Here is a 23,313-nt window from a genome sequence, read left to right on the forward strand (position 1 = left end):
ACAGGAGCCTGTGAAGCCGTAAGGGAAAAGGCACAGGGAAAATCTAAACACACGAAGCTGTACTGTGCTTACAGTTCACACCCCAGCTCTTGTCACCACCTCTGAGGATGGAGACGATTTTGATTTCCGTCAGTGCCTGCAGAGGAACAGCAGGAAAGAATGAACGGGGGTAAAAACCCAACAGTCAATGCCCAAGTGCTACACACAACCCCCTGCTCTGTAGGGAACCACACGAACATTTGTTTCTGAGGTTTATAAAAGCTGGGATTGGTTCCATCACCTCCCTCTGCGTGATCCCAGTTGGGGACAAAAAGTGTGGGGGGTGGTGTATTGTGGGTCCCAGCTCCATCAGTCCCTTCCAGTGCAGGAATTTGGAGAACACAGTTAGGTGTTCTCCAGGTAACGGTGCCTGAATTTACCGTTGTCAGATCAAACAGCATCTCATGCTCCCTCACCACATCCAGATCAGAAAGCCAAAGGCAGATTTCTTAACAAAAAAAAAAAAAAAAAAAAAAATTCTCCCATTAAATTTCCACAGAAATATATAATATATATATAATTTTTACTAATACTAAACATTTACTTAAGTTACCTATTAGCCTGTATTTCTTGTAACTACTTCACACAACGAATAGAAACAAAAAAAAAATACTGTAGCCCAAATAGGGGCTGAAATTAATAACGTAAAAATTCCCAACTGTGACAAAAACATACTTACATTAAATAGCATTGAGAATTTCAATACCAGAAGTAGAATCTCATTTTGCACTTGCATTCTGGCAAGCTCTAAGCCTCAGCTGAGTGACTCTTGGAAAAAGCTCATATTGTTCCTGCTCACCGAAGGCAACAGTTTTGTGATTTGGTTCACAGGAGACCATTTATTGCCAACTCCAAGTGTTCCAAAAACACGTCACCTTTTCTGTTTGGGTTGTTTTTTTTTTTCCTTCCCCCCTCCAGACTAGGCAAGATTTAAAAATAAAAAAAATAATAAAAAAAAAAAAAAAGTGTAATTACAATTTCAATAGTGATTTCTTTAACTTCTCAAGCATTTCTCATCAACAGGATATACAGTACAGTTCAGAAGAGTAAACATTTTTAAAAGGAAGCAAACAACTTTTTCAACCAACAGACACAATTTCTTGCTGTATTTATGCTGAACTCTCCTTTGAACATGGACAGGTTATGAAGTTAGTTTTCTTCTTCAGTACAACATGGACACAGGACTGGTACAATCCGGGCTGGTTTATTGTCGTTGTTGAAGTTAAGGACAACTCTAGTGTGGAAGCCGTGGTCCTGCCATCCTTCTCCCTTCATCATCTCGCGTAGCGCTTAATGTAATCTTCAACTTTATTCCGAAAGTCCTCCTAGAGGGAAGCACAGGCACAGTTACCCCCGAGCACGGCAGAGATGGATCCCTGTGGGACTGTGCACTGATGCATTCCCACACTGGCACTGGTAGGGTGGAACTGCCATCAAGGGAAAGGCCCACTGCTCTCCCAGAGATCCTCTGGGGAATGAACTGGGCAAAGAGTTTCCCTTGGCCAGCTACCAGCACAGGTAACCTAAAACACGCAGTTCTGGTACTTTATAAAGCACAGAGATGCCAAGGAAGAGGAATTCTGGCATGATGTGATCCCTGTCCAAACTGGGATGTCAGGCAGGTGCTGCATTCCTGGCATGTTATCCCAAGCCTGAACCTTGCCCCGCGTGCCTAAAGCCTGGTTTTAAGTATGTCCCACCCAAACAACCCGAGGAGCCTGTGCTCCAGAGTCAAGTGGGGCTTTCACAGCAAGTGCATTTGCTTGATTTCCAGCTCCCAGTTTTGTGTGCTGCTAGAATATAAAGCAGGAAAACTCGGGAAATTTATGTACTCACATCTGTTAAAAAATAAGAAAAAAAACTAAAAAACAACGTATGCAAGAGATTGAGAGGTTTTGAACACTGTGCCCTTTCTAGTAAAAGCAGAGCCTTGGCACGGGATTTTAGTGCTTCTATGGTCTCTGCTCTCCAGCACACCAGGACCAAGTCCCATCGCCATAACCTGTGGAATCACAAGGTTCAGTGTCGCTTCTCAGCTCCAGCTTTGCTGACACATAAAACGACACTCTCTGAACACAGACTGTTCTAGTACAGATCCCTCAGCAAAGAACTGCACATCCCACCAGGACAATGCAGTAATGTGCCCTTTTTGTCTTAGTAAGCCTTGGAATGCATCTGTACTTCCTTGGCTTCAAACACCTACACATCAGCTCCCTTCGTGATGTTTTGGTTTTCTGCCACTGAGTTTTTCTACCAGTGAAAAGATGGTTTATTCTATGCTCAAAGTCCCCAATCACAGGATCAAAGAACTATGATCCACCAGAAAAGCTGTTCACAATTTTGACTGCCAGCTGATAAAGTGCATCACAGAGACTCTCATGAACTATATGCAAAGCACTCTGAATCTCAAAGAAGTTTAAAATGCAGTTTAAGGTCAAATATATCGTATCAAAAATATAAATGCACTACAGGGGAAAAACACCCACTGCTAAAAGGCTCATCTCAGGAGAGATATGGATCTGTGCTTTGGAAGAACTAAATGCAGGGAGCAGAACAGAGAAGAAATCACCTGGAGGTGCCTGACACCTCGGCACCAGGAGCCCTAGGTGTGGTGAGCAGCCCTGCAAGCACTGACTGCTGACAGAAGCCAGGGCTGCAGAAATCCCCTTCTTCCTTAGGGACAGGTTGCCTGCTCTTCTTAGGGGAAAGGAGCACCTATTTTGGCACAATATGGCACCTACTAAAGGCAATGTTCTGTGTAGTGACTTTTAAACTCTGCACACCTATTTCCATGCTCGTACAATTGCTAAGCGCGTTAAAAAACTAACACTACAGAGCTCATACCATCTTCATTTTAAATGAAATTTCTAATACCAGGCAATTTCAATCTAGATGAAAGTTACGACAGCTGAGTATCACATTAAAGTGTCACAGATCTCAGGCTGCCCCAGGCAAGAACCCCCTCTACATACCTCGAGTCTGTTAAAATACCCTCCAAAACAAAAAGCAAATTGACCTTTTGAATTTGTTTTCAGCTCTGACACATTGTGGACTGCCTAGATACAAGCTAACCCATCATGGCAAACAACGCAGGAAAACTCTCAAATACTGGTTGTTTGTGCCTGCTGTCAGCCTGGTCTGGGGCACTCACAACATCGCAGCGTGTCGGTCACAACGCTGCACCTGACAGATGAAACCTTCCAGACTCATCAATGGTTTACTGGCTTGAAGCTGGAAGAGGGGAGATTTAGGATGGATATTAGGAAGAAATTCTTCCCCTGGCACAGGTTGCCCAGAGAAGTTGGGGCTGCCCCATCCCTGGAAGTGTCCAAGGCCAGGTTGGATTGGGCTTGGAGCAACCTGGTCTATGGAAGGTGTCCCTGCCCATGGCAGGAGGTGGGACTGGATGAGCTTTAAGGTCCCTTCCAATCCAAACCATTACTGGGGCACAGAGCTAAATATCAGGGTGCCAGTCATAAAGAAGGCAGTAAGATTCACCTTGGCAATAACATTGATTTTTTACAATAACCAAAACAGTGACACTTCCTAGAAGTTTCTTCCTGGTTTTACAACCATCCAGGGTCTCTGACACTTGCAGTTACAATTCCCAGTGTTGTGGAAACTTAATTAATTAACTGAGGGCTTACTGAACGTTATTTCCTACTCTTGGGTCTCTCCAAGAGATGGGTCACTAAAAAAAAATTGGGCACAAGACTAAGAAATACCACTGCACCCACAACAGAGCCAACTGCACCTTGCTCTGTGTGCAGTATCTGAGGGCAGTGCAGACAGCTCAGCACCCTCTGCTTCTTCATCTGTCCCTCTATGAGCTTAGTAAACATGAAGAGGGGCTCTAGGCAGTGATTTAACAAAAAACAAGACCTCAGTAAAGCAGGAAGGCTCCAGAAATCCACGCTGTCACTCAGGCAGGCTGGGATGAAGGATCTGACGGTGTTGGCAGGAATACATTAACACGGTACTCGCTGCCTGTGAACCTGGCTGCTGAACAGGAGGTGCTCATCCCAGAGCTGTGACACTCCATCTTCATGTTGCCATATGGCTCAGCAGCTCCTGATTAACAGGGGGCACTTCTCTCTGTGCACATCTGTTTATGTGCAGCACTGAATAATCAAATGCAAAAAAATTAATCAAAGCAGCACGTGTCTTGCATGATAAAGAGGCGCGTACAAAATCCTGCTAGGAATGCTCAGGAAAAGAAAAAGGACTCTTAACATCCCTTCAAGGGCAGATCCTCAGCGTAGGACCACTAGAAAGACAGAGCAGAAGGCAGGTTGCACAAAAAACCTACTCTTATTAAAAAGGCAAAGCCTACCCCTTGAATGGAGTTTGTGTCCTTCTGTGGGAGACTCCAAGGAACTGCACCCAACCCCAGCTCTGCATTAGTGCCCTGGGGCCCAAGCACCCTTTGATGCCAAGGCTGATGAGAAAAGCCCCGTGGTCTGGATGCTGAGAGGGAGAGGAGTCAGGAGGTTTGCTGCTGGAAATCCCCCCCATCAAAGCAGCTCTTGTCAGTGGCCATTTCTGCTCCTGCCAGACCCTGAGCAGAAATCGTCACTGACCTGACTCTTGACCCTCCCTGACCACGGCTGAGGGGAGCGGTCACTGTGCCCAGTGGGGCTTCTGCCACATCCCTCTGGACCTGGATCACATCCCACTGCAAGCCTGGCTGGAGGCACAGCTGCCTCTACACCAAGTAGTTTCCCATGCCATCAGAGCCATGAGGCCAAAGACTGATGAAGGGGAGAGGGCTGACCGTCCCTGCAGAACAGAAGCACTGATGGTGTAACACATGAAAATTCAACAGAGATGACTCAGCCAGTCATTAAACCCTGACACAGACCATCGATGAGTCCTGGAAACACCACATGGAGGAGCTTTTCAAAGGGGAAATCTAATTTTAAACTACCAGCATTTACCCTTCATCAACATCACTGTACTGCAAGGGTGGATAAAGCTGCCCTTGGGTTCTCTGGAGATGTGCTGAGGAGGAACGAGGCTTGGGTTTCTGTCTGGGAGCCACACTGCCACACTGCCTCAGGGGTGGAGAGCTCTGTGCCTGAGCCAGACCTCCTCTGTGCAACACAGCCTCGGGATTTGGGGACAGAAATTAGACACTGGCCTCATGGGCAGGACGGGAAACAAACCCCTCAGAACGACGGCCATCCCAGGACAGATGTGTTTGGAGCAGATCCAAAGCAGCTCTGCAGCACCCTGAGCTGTGAGAGGTGAGGGGGAGAGCACAGCAGTACATCAGTACCCCGTCAGGAGCATTTGCTATGTCGGTAATGCTGGCCAAATCCCTGCTTCAGTTGATGAAAATCAGATGGGGACAATCAATTGAATGGAAACTCAAAAATCATCAGTGGAGGAAGAATATGAAATATAAGTCATGGCATATTTCTGAGCTGAGAACTGGCTACAGCAGAGACTGTAAAGTTAAAACATATCCCACAGAAATGGTCCTTTGTATTTCAACAAAGAGGTTTAGTAAACAACCTTGAAGCAAATATCAAATATATATATTAAACAGGACAAGGAGCCCAGTCCAACCTGGTCTTGGACACTTCCAGGGATGGGGCAGCCACAGCTTCTCTGGGCAACCTGTGCCAGGGCCTCCCCACCCTCACAGGGAAGGATTTCTTCCTAATACCTCATTGCTCTGATTTGGCAGCTCTGAGAGAAGAGCCTATATGTCTTTTCCACTGACTAACTGCTAGTCTTTTATTTAAACTTTTATTTCTAATCCAAAGAAGATCTGCTCAGTAATCCAAAGCAAACACAATACTTCTGTGACAGCTACCAGAGAAGTCTGGAACAGTTGTAGTGGAAACTTTCTCTTGGGAATCTTTTTTATTTATTTAAAACAAATGTATATGTAAGAATTAGCCAAAAATAGTAATAATAATAAAAATAAAATGAAACCAAATAAAAACCCCACAAAAAACCAAAACAAAGAAACCCCCACACCAAAGCAAAGCAGATTTAGCTCCTTATTATCCTTAATATACTCATTAATGGTACTTCACACATTGCAGTATTTGGCAAAATTTTTCTTCTTTCTACTGACAGTATTGACCTCAGTTTATTAGAGAGCAGAGACTCTGTCCCCTCTGTCTCTGTGTTAAGGCTGAAGCCCACACTGGCCAGTCCCTCCCATACCACGTGTCCCTCAGCTGTGACTACAACCACCCAGGCACTGTGACAAACTCTTTCTGATCCACCTTCACATCCTTTAGATCTACAGTCCTGTAAAATTCAAATGGAAACAAAAAAAAAAGATCATAAAAATAATCAATTGCTCCTGCCCTTCCCTCTTTTCAGATAAAGAAAACAATGATAATTTAAAAAGCACTACTTAAACAGAACACCATTGGAATCCAACATTTCTCACCAAGGTTAAATTCCAAACAACTTCTGCCAGGACCTGACTTGTAGTTTTCCTCAAAGTTTTTAGGAAAGAGGTCTTCTGACCACCACTAAAACAACATTACTCAGCTCAGCCAAAGCTTAAGGAGGAAGATATAATAACCAGGTAGATTTACCCATTAGCCCTATAAATTATATTTAAATCCACCTTTTCTTTCTTTTCCACCTTGCAGGAAATCAGTATTCACACCCATCAGCTCCTACGCATTCCCTCCCATTTAAAAAGGAGCTGAATAAAATCTTTGAGTAATACAAAAATCTCCAGAGTGAGGTGTTTTTTCAATTCATATTTCTGCCTTGCTCTCATTTCCCTGTCATTGTTTTATTTGGCTTAGTCTCTAAATGATCTGAAGACTTTTCCAAGCTCTGTAATTAAATTTTAGTTCTACGAAGAAAGGGAAGAGTGGGGAATGAAAAACCTATACAGAGGTCTCTCCCACAAGTTCCTGTGCTTAGAAGGTGCAGTCAAAGCGACATCAATTTTTTCACGGCCTGTGATCTCTATTTCAGATTTTAAAATTGTTTCTAGACATCAAGCAATTACTGTTTTGCAAAATGGTGAGAAAATGCTTCACTAGATTTCTTAGCAGCTAAGTCCTAAGAGGACTTCCACAAACTTCCCACTGTCCGCCAGCAGAGCAAAGATAAAGGAAGAAAAGCACTCTCTGAAGTTACTGGAAGAGGAGAGGGAGGCAGAGTGTGAATGCTGCTGTGGTAGCCAGGGATAACGACATCTAAATCCTGTTTGTGCAAAGGCGAGGGAATCGAGCCAGATGAGGAGGGCAAAGCAGCTTCCCAAAGAAAAATTGTTCCCTGGATCAAATCCGACGTAGGTCCCAACTCCTGCCAAATCCACCCTTTGGCTTACGGAGCAGCTTGGCTGGAAGCAGAGGGTGGAGACTCTGTGAGTCGTCTGGTCCTACGGCCGTGGTGCCAAACGGCTCGGGATTAGCCAGGACTGACTGATTCCTTATTACCATTTCTGATTTTGCCCAGTGTTGCTAAAAACAAAGTAAACCTCCCCGGAGCGAAGCCAGGGGGCACAGAGACTGCTCGGCCACTCGGTGCCTGATGCCAGGAGCTGGGCTCCTCCAAGGCTGGTGCTGGGCACACTGGCCACCTTGTCAGTTGGAAAGGGTTATAGAAGAGCCCTTCAAGAAAATTACCTGAATTATCCCAATTACACTGATGTCGACCTTCTCTGAGCTGCAAATGCACACAGGAGAATGCCACTCATTCCCAAGAGAGGTTATGTCCTTGGGATCTGAGATCTTAACGGATAAATTACAAGCACAGAGGAAACAGGAGCTGCCTGGGTCTGTCCAGAGGGTTTTTGCAAGTTATACTCCACTCAAGGCAAATGATGTTCAAACACACCTGACCAGGCAGGTGAGGCACTCAGGTGAGGCAGGGGGAACTCAGCTCCAAGAGTTCAGACTCCTTGTTGGCATTCAGCAACTCTCCCCTACGTTCCTGTTCAAAAGTCATGCAAGTTTCTAAAGGATGCAAAGCAAAAGTTTTCCTTTTAAGCCACCCAGTTGCCTAAAGCACCTAAAACAAAAGCTTTAAAACATCTGCATTTCTCCCACATTTCTACCATTACCTCAGCAAATCAAACCATCTGCAAAAGCTTAATCAACTTTGCTGAACCTGAGAGAGGCTCCATCCACGACCAAAGCGTTATGGAAGATGGGTAATGGTTTCTATGAATATTTGTAGCATTAGAAAAATAATGGTTTTCGTATTTACATCTGTTAGCACAATTAGCAGCTGTGCTGTTGCTCATTTGCACACACTGTTTAATGTACTTTTTGCTCACTGGGAAGAGGCCTCAAAGGCTGTAACAAGGACACGGAACATAAAATGAGGAGGCAATCCAAGAAAAACCCCAGTGCAGTTCTGCAAATGCAGGAATATTGCAGAAAAACAAACATGTATTCTACTGTGGCTGCCTCAGTTTCAGTGAGAACAACAAGCACTAAACCAGGGTGGTTGGGGGTGCAGAGGAAGTGAAGGATTTACTGCAATAAATACGGAGATAAATAAATTCAGTGACTCACTGGGAGAATTGTTATGAAAAGATGTTTTTGGACCGGGATGGAACTGTTGTTCTTAATAAGACATTAAGCTGTAATCAGAGAGTAATAAAAACCCCACAACAAATATTAAATAGCTTCCAAAAAACCCACATCAAGCTTGAAAGCCTTTTGGGGCTAAATTCTTTTCCAGTGTGGTAAAAGCCTGGAAAGCTGAGGTTTGCCTCTAAGGCAGCAGATCAGGTTCCTCCCTTGAGAAGCTCCTTCTGCTTGAAAACCCGTCGGTGTGTGGAGCAGCCGATGTCTGAGTGTCAGGAAAGCCAGGCTGCAAGTTCATTTACCACTGCTTTGGGATTCATTACAAACATGGGGGACAAAAAGCTTCCTTCCACCAGCGTTGCCAGGCTTGCCTGACCAAACATGAAGATACACTTAAGTTCCTCAGGTACACCTCGTGGGTGCATTGAATTAGAATGATCCTTCAACATTTTGTGCCCCCCATAAAAGAAATCAGGAAGTAGATATTTGATTCAGCAGCCAGGAGTAACTGTGAGTTTATTTTACCTGAACAAGGTTAAGAACATTTTCATCACACTGCAGTTTTGTACTGTTAGAAACAAAAAGCAGGGTTGTTGGAAATGTTTGGAAGCAGCTATTTCCTACTGGGAAGAGAGATTTCAGGATCTCAAGGCTTGCTGCAGGGCTATCAATTTAAACAAGGGGATGAGGTAAAGTGGAAAACCCCATACCAGACAATGGACAGAGATGGGTCCCAGTCCAAATGAAGCTCAAACAGGAGTAAGTAAAGAGCACAGCAAGGATGAGACTGTGCTAATTTAATCAACACATGCATTTCTACAATGCACTTATTTTATAAAGATATCTAGGAAAGATGTATGGGAAAGCACTGTCTGGAGAGCTGCCCTGAAATCTCCTGACATACCTCAACTGGAGATGCAGCATCAAAAGAAACCCAAAGACCAAGGGATTCCTGAAGTCCTGCAGAAATCACCACATGGCAAAAGAATTTCTTAGACTGTTTTAAAAACATGATCTTTCTACTGATTCCATGGGTATAGAAATAGCTGTATCACCTCAAACTGTTCCCTCTGACACAGCCCTGGATCGCACAGTAAACTCCTGGGAACCTTCTTTTTCACTGTAATTTCTTGCCAAGAAAGACTGCAACCTCACAAACTTCACATCAGAGTAATTCCAAGATCATGTGGAAGAGTTGAAAGTAGAGAAGGAGAAACCCAGTTTACAGATGAAAACAACTAAGAACGGTAAGAGGTAATCCAGGGAGATGTTACAAAAAGGAGAGCAGAATGCATGCTAGCAGAGCAGCCAGCATGACACTGTATACAATTTTATAATGGGTTTTACAGTGCCACTCTGTCTGAAAACCTTGAGAATTAATAACACAGGATGATAAAGCAGTAGCTTCAAAGCCTTGCCCTCAATTACTTCTTCATCAATTTTAACAGCACATCTTTCCATTGTTGGGAGTAAGAGCCAGCAGTACTGAAAATGAAAATATCCGAGTTGTACAAAATCCCTAAAAATTCGTGTATTCGGCAGTGTGCTCCCTAAGTACTTCCAATGTGGCTAAATATGGAAGAGGAAAAGAGACAACCACAAGTAAAAGCATGCAGATCTCGTAATCAGTGGGAAGCAATGGAACTCCCTGTGGTGTTTGAGTGGCTTGTGGGTAGTTCTCTTTACCAGAATAAAGTGTGCAAGAGTCTGTTTGCAAGCCCTCCAGCTTGGGAATGTCAAGCACAATCAGAAAGGCCTTTACAAGACACATATATAGCAAGCAAAGACAGCAAAATCTGGCCACTTCCAGACTTGCAGATATCATTCCTGCCCTCCTTGCCCCCTCCACACAGCTTTCCCTTGATACCTTTCACCACCTCATCCCTCCCAGTAGGAACTGCAGTTCCCTCAGTCTCCTCCAGCCCCCTTGGGTTTCACCCAGCTCTCTCCTTGGCACCAGCTGAGGGAGGGCAAAGCTCGGGGTCTGCTCGGAGCTGGACACGCCTGCGGAGCCCACCCGGAGCAGGGCCTGGCAGAGCTGGCATGGGAGGTTTTCCCAGAGGTTCACTCACAGCCCACCCTCTCTTGGCTGCTGCTGCTGACAGTTTTTGTGACAGCTACAGCAACTGGGTGTAAAGACTCTGCTGCTCTGTCAAATCTGATGGAAATTGGTGTGTGTGTTTAAAAGCTACAGGGATTGGGGGGGAGGCTGGAATGAGGGGACAGATGGATGGTATCACCGCAGAAGCCTTATTCCTTTACCAAAGAAAGACTAAAAAGCAAAGCAAGTGCTAAAGGTTCACTTGAGGGAAGCTCTAAGGCAAAGTGATTCAGGACAGAGCAGATAAATAAATGGGCAGCAGGGGGACTGAGCCCACTGGACTGCTCAGTGGCACAGAGTCCCAGCAGAGCACCCAAGGGGCCAACACTGCTCAACATCTCCATTTACCACTGGATGAAGGGACAGAGCTTGCTGATGACACAAAACTGGGAGCTGTGGCTGATACACCATCCAGAAGGACCTCAACAGGCGGAACCTCAGGAGGTTCAACAAAGGAAACGCAAAGTCTTGCCCACAAACAACGCTGGGGACTCGAGGCAAGGACCTCGAGGTTCTGATGGTCACCAAGCTGAACATGAACAGCCTAAGGCAACCACTACCATCCTGGGCCACACCGAGCAGTGGCAGCAGGTCCAGGGAGGTGATCTTTGCACCACACTCAGGTCTGATGAGACACAACCGGAGTGCTGTGCCACAGGAATCACTTTACTTGGTTACCCTGAGCATAAGCAAGAAAAGAACACAGAAACAGACCTTTACCTTGCAGCTACATTAAAAACACAAGATTATTTTCATGCAGCCTGAGAGCTGTCTTGCAGTTTTCCAGAGTCTCTTTACTCAGTTTTATCATCATCCATCATTTTATATTTCTTCAAATTATTCTGCTGCTGTTATTAGAACATCAAAATGACAGACTCCAAAATGATATCCAACTTTTACCAGGGAAGTGAAAGGATAGAAAACAGAAATCCTTCAAAAACAAGAGTGGCACTGAGGTTGACACATCCATCCATACCATGGTGACACACCGAACATAGGAACGTTTTGTCAAAAAGTATAATTTTTAATCTTGGTGAATGTGGGAGGGAAGCGTCAGGCTTGTCAACTCAGTGATTCCTTTACCCTCAGCTCCACAGGAACTCTTCTGTTCTACACCTAATTACTATTATCTCATATTCCAATATGTAATACACCAGATTGTTCAGTTTAAAATATACAGATGGATTCCCCCTCTTTCCCCTACCCAATTACAGTTTTACAGTCTAGGACACTTTAATCAAAAAATTACTTTAAACCTGACGTGTCCCGCAGTTCTGGTTCTCTCCCTGCTCACAGTAGCTTACCTTATTCACATTAAATTGATTGCTTCTAAGGATAAGGCAAAAGCTTTCTTTTCCTTTTCACCTATTTTAGTAGCTATCTGCAGTGTACTGCCTTGTTCAGGAAATTATCCTCCTGACGGCAACCTTTGTTTTCGTTTTTAAAAAGTTGGGCTTTTAATCACACACGAGAAAAATTTCCTTTCAGCCAAGGAATTATAGCTGAGATTGCCTGTAGAATACAATCAATACATCATGGATGAGTGGCCACTCATCATAAGCCACTGCCAAGCCATTAAGAGCAACCCTCCCCTCAGCAGCACAGGGAGAACAATTTCAAACACCCTGGCAGAGCCTCTTTTTGTCAGCGTGAGGCAGTGCCAGAGGCTCCTCCAGGGAGGGTATCTGACTCCTTCAGCCACAGGAATTACTGCCAGGGACTCAGTCTTAAGTCTCACACTGATTTCCTCGCCAAATGTTCTTCACTCTGTTTACCACAACCACGGGCTGCCTGCAGGGCTGGAGTTTGTAAGACATCAGGAAGGGAGAAAAGACCCAGGATAAGTCTCAGCTGTGACTGCAGTCAGTGCAGTCCAATGCTGATTTAAGCTACAGGCCAAGCTCAGTTCTGAAAACCAGAAAAATAATTTATTTTGCAGGCAGATAAAAAAAAAAAGCAGAATGTCAAACTTAGATTAAAAAATTGGCTGCTTCTTCCCTTGTGCATTTTAACTTATCTGTGTGACGGGAATCTTTGGCACCTTCGAGTACAAAGGGCAGCACAGCAGAGAAAAGCAGTTTGTCTTTACTCCTTCAAAACTCAACTTGTCAGAGCAGAGATAAAACAGGTGAGAAAGGCTGTCTGTGTAGGAACACTACGGAAAGACTGAGACATTCAAGTCAAAATTAAGGAGAGGATAAGAAACAGAATGCAATTTAAATGTCAGGGAATTAACCCAGGACTAAGAGGATCCAAATGAATGCCCAGCACCCCCACTGCTCTATTGTCCTACCCAGAGAGAACAATTTTCCTCTCTACATCACTACAGTTCTCAACAGCAGAGTACCAAACACCACAGTGAGCTTTCTATCAGTGTGCTTGTTTTTACTGATGAAATGCCCTAAATAAAAGCTAGGCATTAGATTTCAATTTACAGTTAACTGACTCAAAGTGATTTAGGGTGAACTGAGAATACTCAAAAATCTCTGGCCCTTGCTACCTGAGCAGAGAGAGGTAATAACTTTGTCCCCTTACTGTGATAACAGGTCCTCATCTGCTTCAGGGTTCCAGTAATTTGGATAACCAAGTCCCCTCAACAAGAAACTTATGCTCAAAACTGCAATGTTGCCTGGCCAAACTATATTTGTAGACACCAGATCTCAGTCTATTCACACAAACATAAGTGTCAAACATACCTACAAATTCTATTGTAAACAAACATTAACCACTTAATGATACTGAAAGTAAAAAGAAAAATAAAAAAACACCAAAACAGAACCTATTTTTCTTTAAACCCATTTTTCAGTTTATGATTAAAGATATCAAAATGAAACTATTTACAACGACTGAAATCATTATAAGGAAAATCAACACAAGGTGAAAAGCTTGGCTTGAGTGTAGCCCATGGAGAAAACCCCCAAATTTGCAGTGGTGAAATGTCCATTTTCATTCCTGATGAAGCAAATAAGAGCCTTAAACCAAAGGATCATCTTTGTTGTCACCTGTTACATCTTTCAGGGTTATCTACCTATTTAAACTTCGCCGACGAACATCTGCGAATTTTCAGCAATAAACAGAACATCCAAAATATGTCCAGACCTGGTTTACCCGTCCCACTATGAAATATAATCCCTGTGTCTTTTTCCAGAGGGATTTCAGCTCAGGGGTTCATAGGCTCAATGATACTGAAGAATCAAAAGCAGCTGTTGTTTTCTCCAACAAGCCCTGTAAGTGCTGCGGAAGTTATAAAGGACTTATTTTGAGTTGAGGGATACGGCGATACCCCCGCAGTGTTAGATGGGTGCAGGAATGCAGACCCAGCTCCCTCCAGCTCACATTTCACTGCTGGGCAGTGCAGACCCCAACAAGCTCTCCTGGCCAGCAGAACCATTAAAAGTTTGCTTCTGTTGATGCAACCAAATAAAACACAGTAAAAGCAATTGTCCAGTGCTCCAGGATAAGCATCTGTAATCCAAGCACCACTTAGAGTGCCTGACACCCTGGAGAGCACTACCTAATCAGAGTAGTCATGTAATAACCAGCATCCTTACCGTATCCCCACGAGGAAATCCAGTGGGATGCTTGAATAGAGGACTCTGAATAGACATTGCAGCTAAATTTCCTACAGAACTCAGAAAAAGCATGATTTTTTTTTCCAGTGCTAAAATAGCACAAAATCTGCTAAAATTAACATGGCTGCCCCATCCCTGGAAGTGCTCAAGGCCAGGGGGGACAGGGCTTGGAGCAACCTGGTCTAGTGGAAGGTGTCCCTGCCCATGGCAGGGGAGTAGAATAGGATGGTCTTGAAGGTCCCCTTCCAGCCGAAACAATTCTGTGATATTACACGGAAAGTAATTTGGAAGTTACACGGTAAATATTTTACTACCGAAATAAAGATCTTTCAAGACAGCAGGAAAAAAAACTATTCTGGTTTTGTAGATTTTGTTACTGAATTATTCACACTACTGACAAGGCAGGCAGTCCAAGATTTTTCAAGTTTTTCAAGCTGAAGTTTCCTCTAAAGTCTGCCAACACAGGGCTAGAATCCATAGAAAAGACCCACTCCCTGACAACACTTCATTTGGCAGCTGTAACTAATCCCCTTTTCTCCATTTACTTTGCCAAAATGAACGCAGGGCTAACCAAGGGAACATCTGAAGTCAAGCACCAGCACGGTGCTGGAAAGAAATTCCAGAAAATGTTGTATATTGCTGATCTGCCACTCCCTTATGCCACGTTCAAGAGGTCATCAAATGAAACTTCAGACTCTTTTGACATACGTGCAGCGTGCTTGACTGAGGTGTGTGCAAACTGGCTTTTGTGGCTAAGGACACAAACAAGCAGGATGCTGTCAGACTCCACCTTGTGCCAAGAGAGCCAGCAGACCCAAAAGCACTGGCAGAGTCTTATGCTCTGGCTGAAGAAGAGTATGACCAAGTGCCACCAAATCCCTGCCTTTAATCAAGGAACAGCCAGCACCACCAGGTACTCCACACGAGGTGGAAGATGTTTCTTGACTCCAATTTTTGATGTGTTCGTACCAAAATTCTCGTGTGCGGCTTTTGCGTGACAGGTGTGCCTGCATCTGTCTGTCTGAGTCGCTCTAGAGCAGGAAGCTCCTCTTGTCTCAATAACTTACAAAACAAGTCAGAGGAAAGCAGAGATTCGAGCAAGCAGCACAGAGCTGTCAGTCACGGGTGGGAGGTTACTGACAAGCACGCAGCAGCCACCAGGCCGGTAACGTGACACACCAGATCCCAGAACTCTGCACAATTAGCAACATACCAGGCTCACGTTGGAGCTCGGTATTGTATTACATCCCTCCAGTAACAGCGAGTTCCAGTTTGTTTTATCTCCACTCATTTATGCAGGATCACATTAGGGTGCAGTTAACCCAGCAGTCACCAACAGCTGCCATCCCCCTGCAGCCCTCGGTCAGCCTTTGTTCCTGTGAGCAGCCGACAATCTGTATTCGCACCTCATTACACCCCTGGGGCCCGCAGGAACAGTTAATACGTTTTCATGTGCCACGACAGCAGGGAGGAAGGGCAGTCAGTAGCTGATGCTGTTTCCTGGAACAGCTGCTGTAAGATCAGTGCAAAACTAAAGATCCATCCTGAGAAACTCTGAGTGGTCTCAATTCTTTTTCAACTGAAGGAGAGGCCCAGGGCACCCAGAACTTTACATATTTAGATGCACTGTAGGATTTTACTTGCGGTTTCCAAGCTACCACTAAGTGTTCCACTCCAACCTGATCCTTCTGCTCCGCCGATAATTGATAAAGATGCTTTCTCAATATCCTGAAGAGGCTGTCAAATAATGCTTTGATCACCTACCCTCTCCATTCAGTTGGTTTGACAGATGAAAGCAGGGGTTTATTACCAAAACATTTTCAGCTCTCAGTCTCTTTTTATGTTACCAGCCAGGATTTAGGGAACAAACTCTGATACAAGAATGTGCCCGTTTTTCAACCCCTTAAAAGTAACTGAGTACAACCTCAAAGCATCTAACAGTTTGGTGTAATCACACTACTTGGTGAAGAAGGACACAGAGGACAGAAGAGCACAACAGAGGACAGAAGAGCTACCAAGAAGCCTCTGTAACCAACCTGCAAACTCAAAAATTTACGCTTTAATCAAAAATACTTCCAGCCAACGGAACTGTCAAGCGTGAAGGATAATCTAGTCAGTAAAATCTGCTCATCACTTACGAGCACCTAACACAACTGACCCCACTGCTCCTCCAGCACCAGCTCAATCACATTAATAATTAAATACCTTTTTTAAAGAGCAGCTGAAATTAAAGTAAATGTTTTTGAAATAATTTCTCTGTTCTAAGGTAAATTTTCCAGCTGCCTTGAGTCACCACTAAAGTTTTAGTGTTTGAACTTAATTATAATAGTAATGATCAGAATTCTCCATATATCATTGTCACTGTTTGAATTAGGAATTTTATATGGATATGTCTGGAAACTGGAAAAATTTCCAGCTGGCTGTCATGGGAAACTATCTGCAACAGCAAAAAGCCTGATAAAGAGAACAGGGCTAAAAATAATGCATGAATGAATTAAATAAGCATTATTTTTAAAAAATTCCTCAGGGAAGGCATTAAAAAAAACCATTTTGCCACTATAATCCTTTAGAGTGCATTCCCTGGACCCAATCCAACAAAAAGACAAGCATTCAGATGGAAATATGCTGTAAACTTGGGTAATAGAGAGCTGGTATTTGACTTCTGACCCACTCACATGCTTTTGATACTCTGCAAAATAAAACCAGTTCAACTGTTCTCAGTTTTTTAAGGAACACTGCTCATCACAGGAACACATAATTTCACATAATTCACAATTATCTGAAAACTAAAATGCTTGTTTAGAGCTATTTCCAGTGCTTTTTACCACAAATACTATCTCCTCTGAAATGTACCGTGACAAGATGCAGCATCCATGGACCATGACATTTTATTTATTATATTTTATACAATGTGTCTTACATTGAAGTGTCTCTTACAGAATATCTTGGATAATTTTGGTGACTACTACCCATATAAACTGTTTTGCACCCAAATTGGCCAATGATCACTACAGATCAGTGGATAATATTTCTAATTCCCAGACAGATTTACTCCAAGACATTTAAACTGCTAACAGACCCAGCAAACAGAAAAACCACGAAGAACATCTGCAGGAAAGCTTCTGCTTCCAGCTACACAAACCCAATTAATTTAAAGCTGAAGAAATGTTCCTGCAGGTCACTCAGTCTCCATTTATGAAGAGGTGAACTAACCCAAATGCTTAAAGCGAGGGAATTTAACTCGCTAAATGATGCCCTCCCTACAGTGGTCACGGTACCTCTGCCCTCGGGCTCTGCAGTCTCAAGGAATTAAGCCACACTGGCCTTGAGTTTTACACTAAATCGAAGATAAAACCCCCCAAAAAAGTAAAGTCTAAGCAGTTTGGAGGTCAGGAAGAAAGAAAAGCAAGTTAGTTATAAGAATCCTCCTGCAGATGCTTCATTCCTTCCAACACAGACGTGAGCTGGTGTCTCAAGCGAGGGGCAGCAGTTCACATCACTGAGTTGTTCCAATAAGCAAAGATCTGCACTGAGGACCTGTAAAAGCCACTGCCAGCTGCTCCCTCCATTCCTGTCAAGTTTGGGATGGCTCTGGAGAAGTGGCAAGGGAAGAGACCTGACCTCTTCTGAACAGGAAGAATCCCTGCAGAAGCAAAGTACTCAAATGCCTTTGATATAAAAATGATAGGAAAGAGCAGGTATGACAGAGAAACAGAAAAGTTACTCTAAGATCACTTAAATTAATTGCTTTAAACCAGAAGACCTGGGGAAGAAATACAGATAATGAATATTTTTTTCTCCAAACTTCTGAGTTTAATTTTATTTTTTGTTACTGTTTGTCTGCTTAGAGGATCCAACACACCTCTGATACACCAGCATTTATATTGTGCTTTCCATTGAGATGCATCAAAGAACATTTCAAACAGACTGATCTTCTGAGATATGAAATTACATTGACAGAAGAAGACTGACTTCAAAGTGATCAATGACAAGAGATACAGAAGAATCCAAATTTGAAGACATTATTTAGTTTCAAATGCATTTCTTGACCTACCCAGAAAAATGGGTTTTCAAGGAAGACTTAAATCTAAATGTAATTACGCCCTTATTATGTATAAGCACAGAAATAAAAAGCCAGGAGGATAAAAGTACAGCTGGGCATAACATTTTGCAAGTCGTTAGAAGGGGCAGATCTGAAATCACACACAGGCAGTGAGCTCTGGTACTTTTTAACTGTCTGAAAGAATAATCAGTCTGAGGGCAAAATTACTCAGAGATAAAAGATCCCAAATCTGCCAGCTCCTGTTATTTAGCACCTCGTGGGATAGCTTGAAAAAGAAAGCACAGGGGTCCCAGTCTGTTTGGCAGACTGGTTTACAGTGTTAGATAAAACCTGAGGTGAGACACAAAAACAGAACCCCCCTTCCAAGTTGTTGCTGGGTTTTGGTGGCTCCAGAACTAAAGAGGCTGTCCTGGGAAATGACAGATGCAGGGACACAATCTGGGGGGCAATTCAACTCACTGTATTTCCAAAGGGATGCCTACAGATCTTCCACAGACACATCTGTATTTGTTTCTTATTTATGCTCATTACTCACTCACAGACCTCTTGCTGACAATGTTCTCCCTCAACGACTCACCCGTTTTCAGAAGGTCCAGGCACTGCACATCGTCAGGTGCTGCTGGTTCTTGCCCAGTTGCCCAAGGAAGGTTTTCACAGAATGGTTTGGGTTAGAAAGAACTTTAAAGTTCATCTCATCTCACCCCCCTGCCACGGGCAAGAACACCTTCCACTACACCGGGTTGCTCCAAGCCCCGTCCAAGCTGGCCTTGAACAATTCCAGGGATGGGGCAGCCACAGGGCAATGTTTGAGAAATTAGGATTGTTCTATAAAAATCCTGAACTGTGTACCCTTTAAGGACTCTAAAAAACTGCATACAGTTATGAAGGGTTATAAAAGCTCTTCAGTAAAATATGAAATATGCAGCCAGGTACTGTTCCTCATTATCAATGGAATTTCTAATGGAATTAGATTAGCACTCTCACTAGTAAAGACAAGGCGACACTCCTCAAGTAATTCAAGGAAAACGTTCATCCCAGAAGACTCATTAGAACAATCTCCCAAGACTGCAAGCAATTGAAAGGAGAGACTTTTTTTAAGCCTAGTTTCCTAAGGAACTGAGGCTATGTAGGGCAATTAAAATCCTAAGAGAAAACCTTAAGAGGCAGCTTCAGATTTCATAACACCATGAACATTATAAATTCATCTCCACAGAAATAATCCTGAAATAAAAACCCTTGTTTTCTTTATTGCCAAGAGAAACCTTTAATTAAAAAAAATGTAAAAAAAAAAAAGAATCACAAAAGTCAATCCAGAATCCAACTCCTCCACACAAATCTATGCAAAATAATTCAGTGTTAAAATATCAAAACAACAGCTCCGAGCTTGGCTACTGAAGTAGCCCTGAAAAAGACAGGGAACCAATTAATACTCCCTTTTCCTGACATGAGTAGAAGACTGGAGGAGGGATAAAGGCAAAACCAAGACCCCTTTTTTCATGGGGTTGGTGTGTTGCATGTTTTTTAAAACCAGGAAGAAACTGGGAAATGCAACAAAGCAGGTACAGATCAGGACAGCTGGCACCCAGACTGCACGCTGGAAACAGCAAACTGACCCCTCCACATCCACGAGCAACTCGGTGTTTCCAGAGCCGGTTCATGATGAGTCTCACGACGGCCTCCATTCCTCTGGCTGGGATGAGCAAAGGGATGGCCACAAAAGTGAGGCATTAATGACCTTCTTTGATCTAATGATCACCTGGAGGCAGCAGTGAACACCTACTGTTTAGTGCATCCCCAAACTTTAGAATTGGAAATTTATCACTGCTTTCCAAGGAGCACGCAAATAAAATCAGGACTCACTCAATTAAGTAAAAAGTTTAAGATGGATTCTTGGCAAACACACACTTATTCCCATTTGACTTCTCAGCTTTGGCACTTCAGAGCTGCAGGTAAATACTACAAGCTGGATTTCCTCAAGGGTAAAAAAACTCCTCCTGGGGTGCACTCTACCTCACTCATTCCCAAGGACACGGCATGAAGTGTTTCCAGGCCCTGAATGCTGACAGATGAGTTTCACTGAGAAGATGGGGAGGTCGTGCAGGGAAACAACACAGGGTGATGCTACTCAGCTTCTCCTACTGATACAACTCCACATCACATGGATGAACAAGTAAATCAGTACTTGCTCATCTGCAGCATGACAAAACTTGCTTTAGCCTTTTAAACTGCACCAAATACAAGTGAAATAGGACACAGCATTAGCATTCCTCATATGGCAGGTCTAGGTGGAGAAGAAGCAAAAGAAGAAGCAAAAGAGTATTTGAAAACACATTTCTACTTTAAGCCACATCAAGAATGCAATGAATCTTCCTGCTGTGTGTTGTACATATGGCTTTGAAATGTTTTTTGGGCAAAGTAAACACTACTAGGAAATGTAAGGGCTTTTAAGGGCCCCAGAGAATTGCAATGTCCTGAGGTAGTATCTCAAAACAACCATGACAGATGGACATATGGAAAGTATTCTCTGGATTTCAGCTAACAAATCACAGACACTGCAACCACAGCACCTCTGGTTGAGGAATACACAAGTCCTGAACTACTAAAGCTCATTTGATTTTGCATATCCAAGTTATATCCCTGTTCCTTCACTATTCAGCCTACCTGGCTGCCACAGAGAGCAAGTCAAAGTTCTGTCTGTTCACTGAACAAATCAGCAAATTCTACTATTTTTAGCTCATCATTTTTAGGTGAGTAGTCATTAAAACTTCAACACTTGCTCATTGCCTTGGAATTTGTGGAATTGATTCGACTGGCAATTAATGGCTCTGGTCATCCATTTGATTGCTGATAGGTTGATGTCTCTGCTAAATCCAAAGCAGTCCCACCTCATTAACTAGTAAGAGCTTCTTTAAATTCAATTAAAAAACTCATACCACCAAACTGCCGAGATTGTATCAGTGTGAGAAGACTGAATGCTGGGAAACACCTTGCTGAGTTTACATAGAGACATCAGTCATCCTTTATTTCAATTTATTGAGCTCTAAGCCAAGAGAGGGTGATTGATTATCTTTCAGTGACTGTGACCTAAATGCAGAACAATGTGGGCACCAGGAATGTTCCAAAAAGTGGTGCTGCAAAAATGAACAATGCAAACTTCCCCTAAGCTGGAAACAATTATGAGTTAAACGAAGGCGGGGGGGGAGGGGGAAAAGCCAAGGGAAACTACAATTTTATCCGAATGCTTTATTAAATGCCAAAAGTCACAGTGAACGAGCTTGCAAGAAGATTTCAGCTTAAAAACTGGCTGTGTGTGGAAACTGGCAGCAGATCCACAGAAATACAGACTCTAAAGAGGATGCAGTCAACAGAGGGGCCTGCTGGGGCTGCAAGAAAGGCCAGCAGCCAGCACAGGAGACCCAGCAACAGAGAGGCTGAAGCAACAGGGCTTGGTGGTAGAGAGGAGAAGGCTTGGGGGGGGACATAAAAATCAGCCTCCCAGTAGTGATGAGAACGTTACCAAACAACACAAGAAGATGACAAGAGAACATGAGACTGAGTTCATCAAAGGGGGGACATGTGACTGCCTATATGGAGAAATATTACCATGTGGGTACCTAAACCTTGGAGCATCCAACAGCCCTTGAAGCCAATCATAAGATAAGCTCACGATGGGCAAAACTGAAGCCTTACAAACTGTATCTCAGTGTTGAGGAAATCACCTGACCAGTCCCACTGAATGCAGGCAACTACAGGGTCCTACCTCTGCAAAACTCTGCCACACAAAATGGCAGGTAACCTCAGCTGTCACCAAAAAGGCTTTCTGACAAAAATAACCAGTTACAACATAGGTCTCTAGAACACTTCTGATAAGAAGGTAGTTTTTTGGATACAGAGGGCTAGGAAGTCAGAATGTTGAGATAACCTCTTTGTCCAGCATTTGTGGAAACAAATGTTGATGACTTTGCCCAAATTTGTTGTACAACCTTGCAAAAAGTTACTGGCACCTGGCAAAAGTTTATGACTAAAGTGGCCAAAACAATCATATGTACTTTAAAAAATAATTTCTATAAAAGAGATTGGATGTTCACTGGCTGAAGGAAGTTGGAATGGAACAAGTTCAGTAACTGGAGCTGAAGTTGATCCTGGAGGGCTGGAACCTGAAGGTGTACTCAGGTCTCAAGTAAGAGAAGTTAATTCATTATAAAACTCAAGCTCTGAATTTTGCATCATTTTTACATCTTAGAACAAGGCTGCTCCCCCAAAAGCCGCAACTGTGAGCTCAGTTATAAGCCACAGATTTAATGCAAAAATGAAGAGGTCCCTCACACAAGAAGGGATCACAACTGTCCCCTCTGGCCTGATGTAACACAAACATTCCCAGCACAGCTGTTTTCCAAGAATCAGTAATAAGGATTTGATGTTTCTGACGTGACTTCTTCCAGCATCTGCAAGGCAGGACTCATTTGTGATGACTTAAAACCAGCCTGTGTAACTGAACCAAACCCAGCATTTTCAATGGCCGGAGGCAAAGGCCTTGGATTAACTGTTAACCTCTTGGGCAGCCACACTTAGCCTGGAATGGCAGCAAAGGGACTCCAGGATTTCAAATCTGAAATGACTTCAGTGAAATACTGAGTCATCTCCTTTGGGAGAACCACAGGAGACAGCCTGAGGGACATGTGGTTTGGCTGTTCCATGCCACACACACTGCTGGGCTGTCAGGATTCTCCTGCAGGATCTGCTGGACACAGATGTCTGTCTACAAAGCTATTTGTATACAGATACATTTGCACATCTGTTTGCCTAGACACTGTGCATGGGAGCACATGCATTACATATATACTATTTCTGTCATTGATTAGACACATAAAAACGTCTCAGGGAAAAGAAAATTAATTAACATTCCCGTATTAATCATATGGAGCATTGCAAGGGTTTTCTTAAGAGCCAGGATGGGACCACTGCAGTCTGACTCCACAACAAAGTGTTTCTATGCTACATGACACCTATACCAGA

At 43.4% G+C, this 23,313-nt stretch overlaps 1 protein-coding gene across 2 annotated transcripts in view; it reads right to left on the reverse strand.

The window, feature by feature from the left end:
* Nucleotides 1–850: 850 nt before the first annotated feature.
* The window catches only part of UBE2F (ubiquitin conjugating enzyme E2 F (putative)), a 59,942-nt gene continuing 37,479 nt past the window's right edge, over nucleotides 851–23,313 (reverse strand). For both annotated transcript variants that reach the window (XM_027890310.1, XM_027890309.1), the window contains one exon: nucleotides 851–1,364. In XM_027890310.1, the coding sequence (XP_027746111.1) occupies nucleotides 1,314–1,364 (51 nt within the window). In that variant the 3' untranslated portion in view covers nucleotides 851–1,313. The remainder of the gene's footprint in view (nucleotides 1,365–23,313) is intronic.

This window comes from Empidonax traillii, unplaced genomic scaffold (genome assembly GCF_003031625.1).
Source record: "Empidonax traillii isolate 1590-97213 ecotype Southwest subspecies unplaced genomic scaffold, ASM303162v1 scaffold284:size1552100, whole genome shotgun sequence".
NCBI classification, from domain to species: domain Eukaryota; kingdom Metazoa; phylum Chordata; class Aves; order Passeriformes; family Tyrannidae; genus Empidonax; species Empidonax traillii.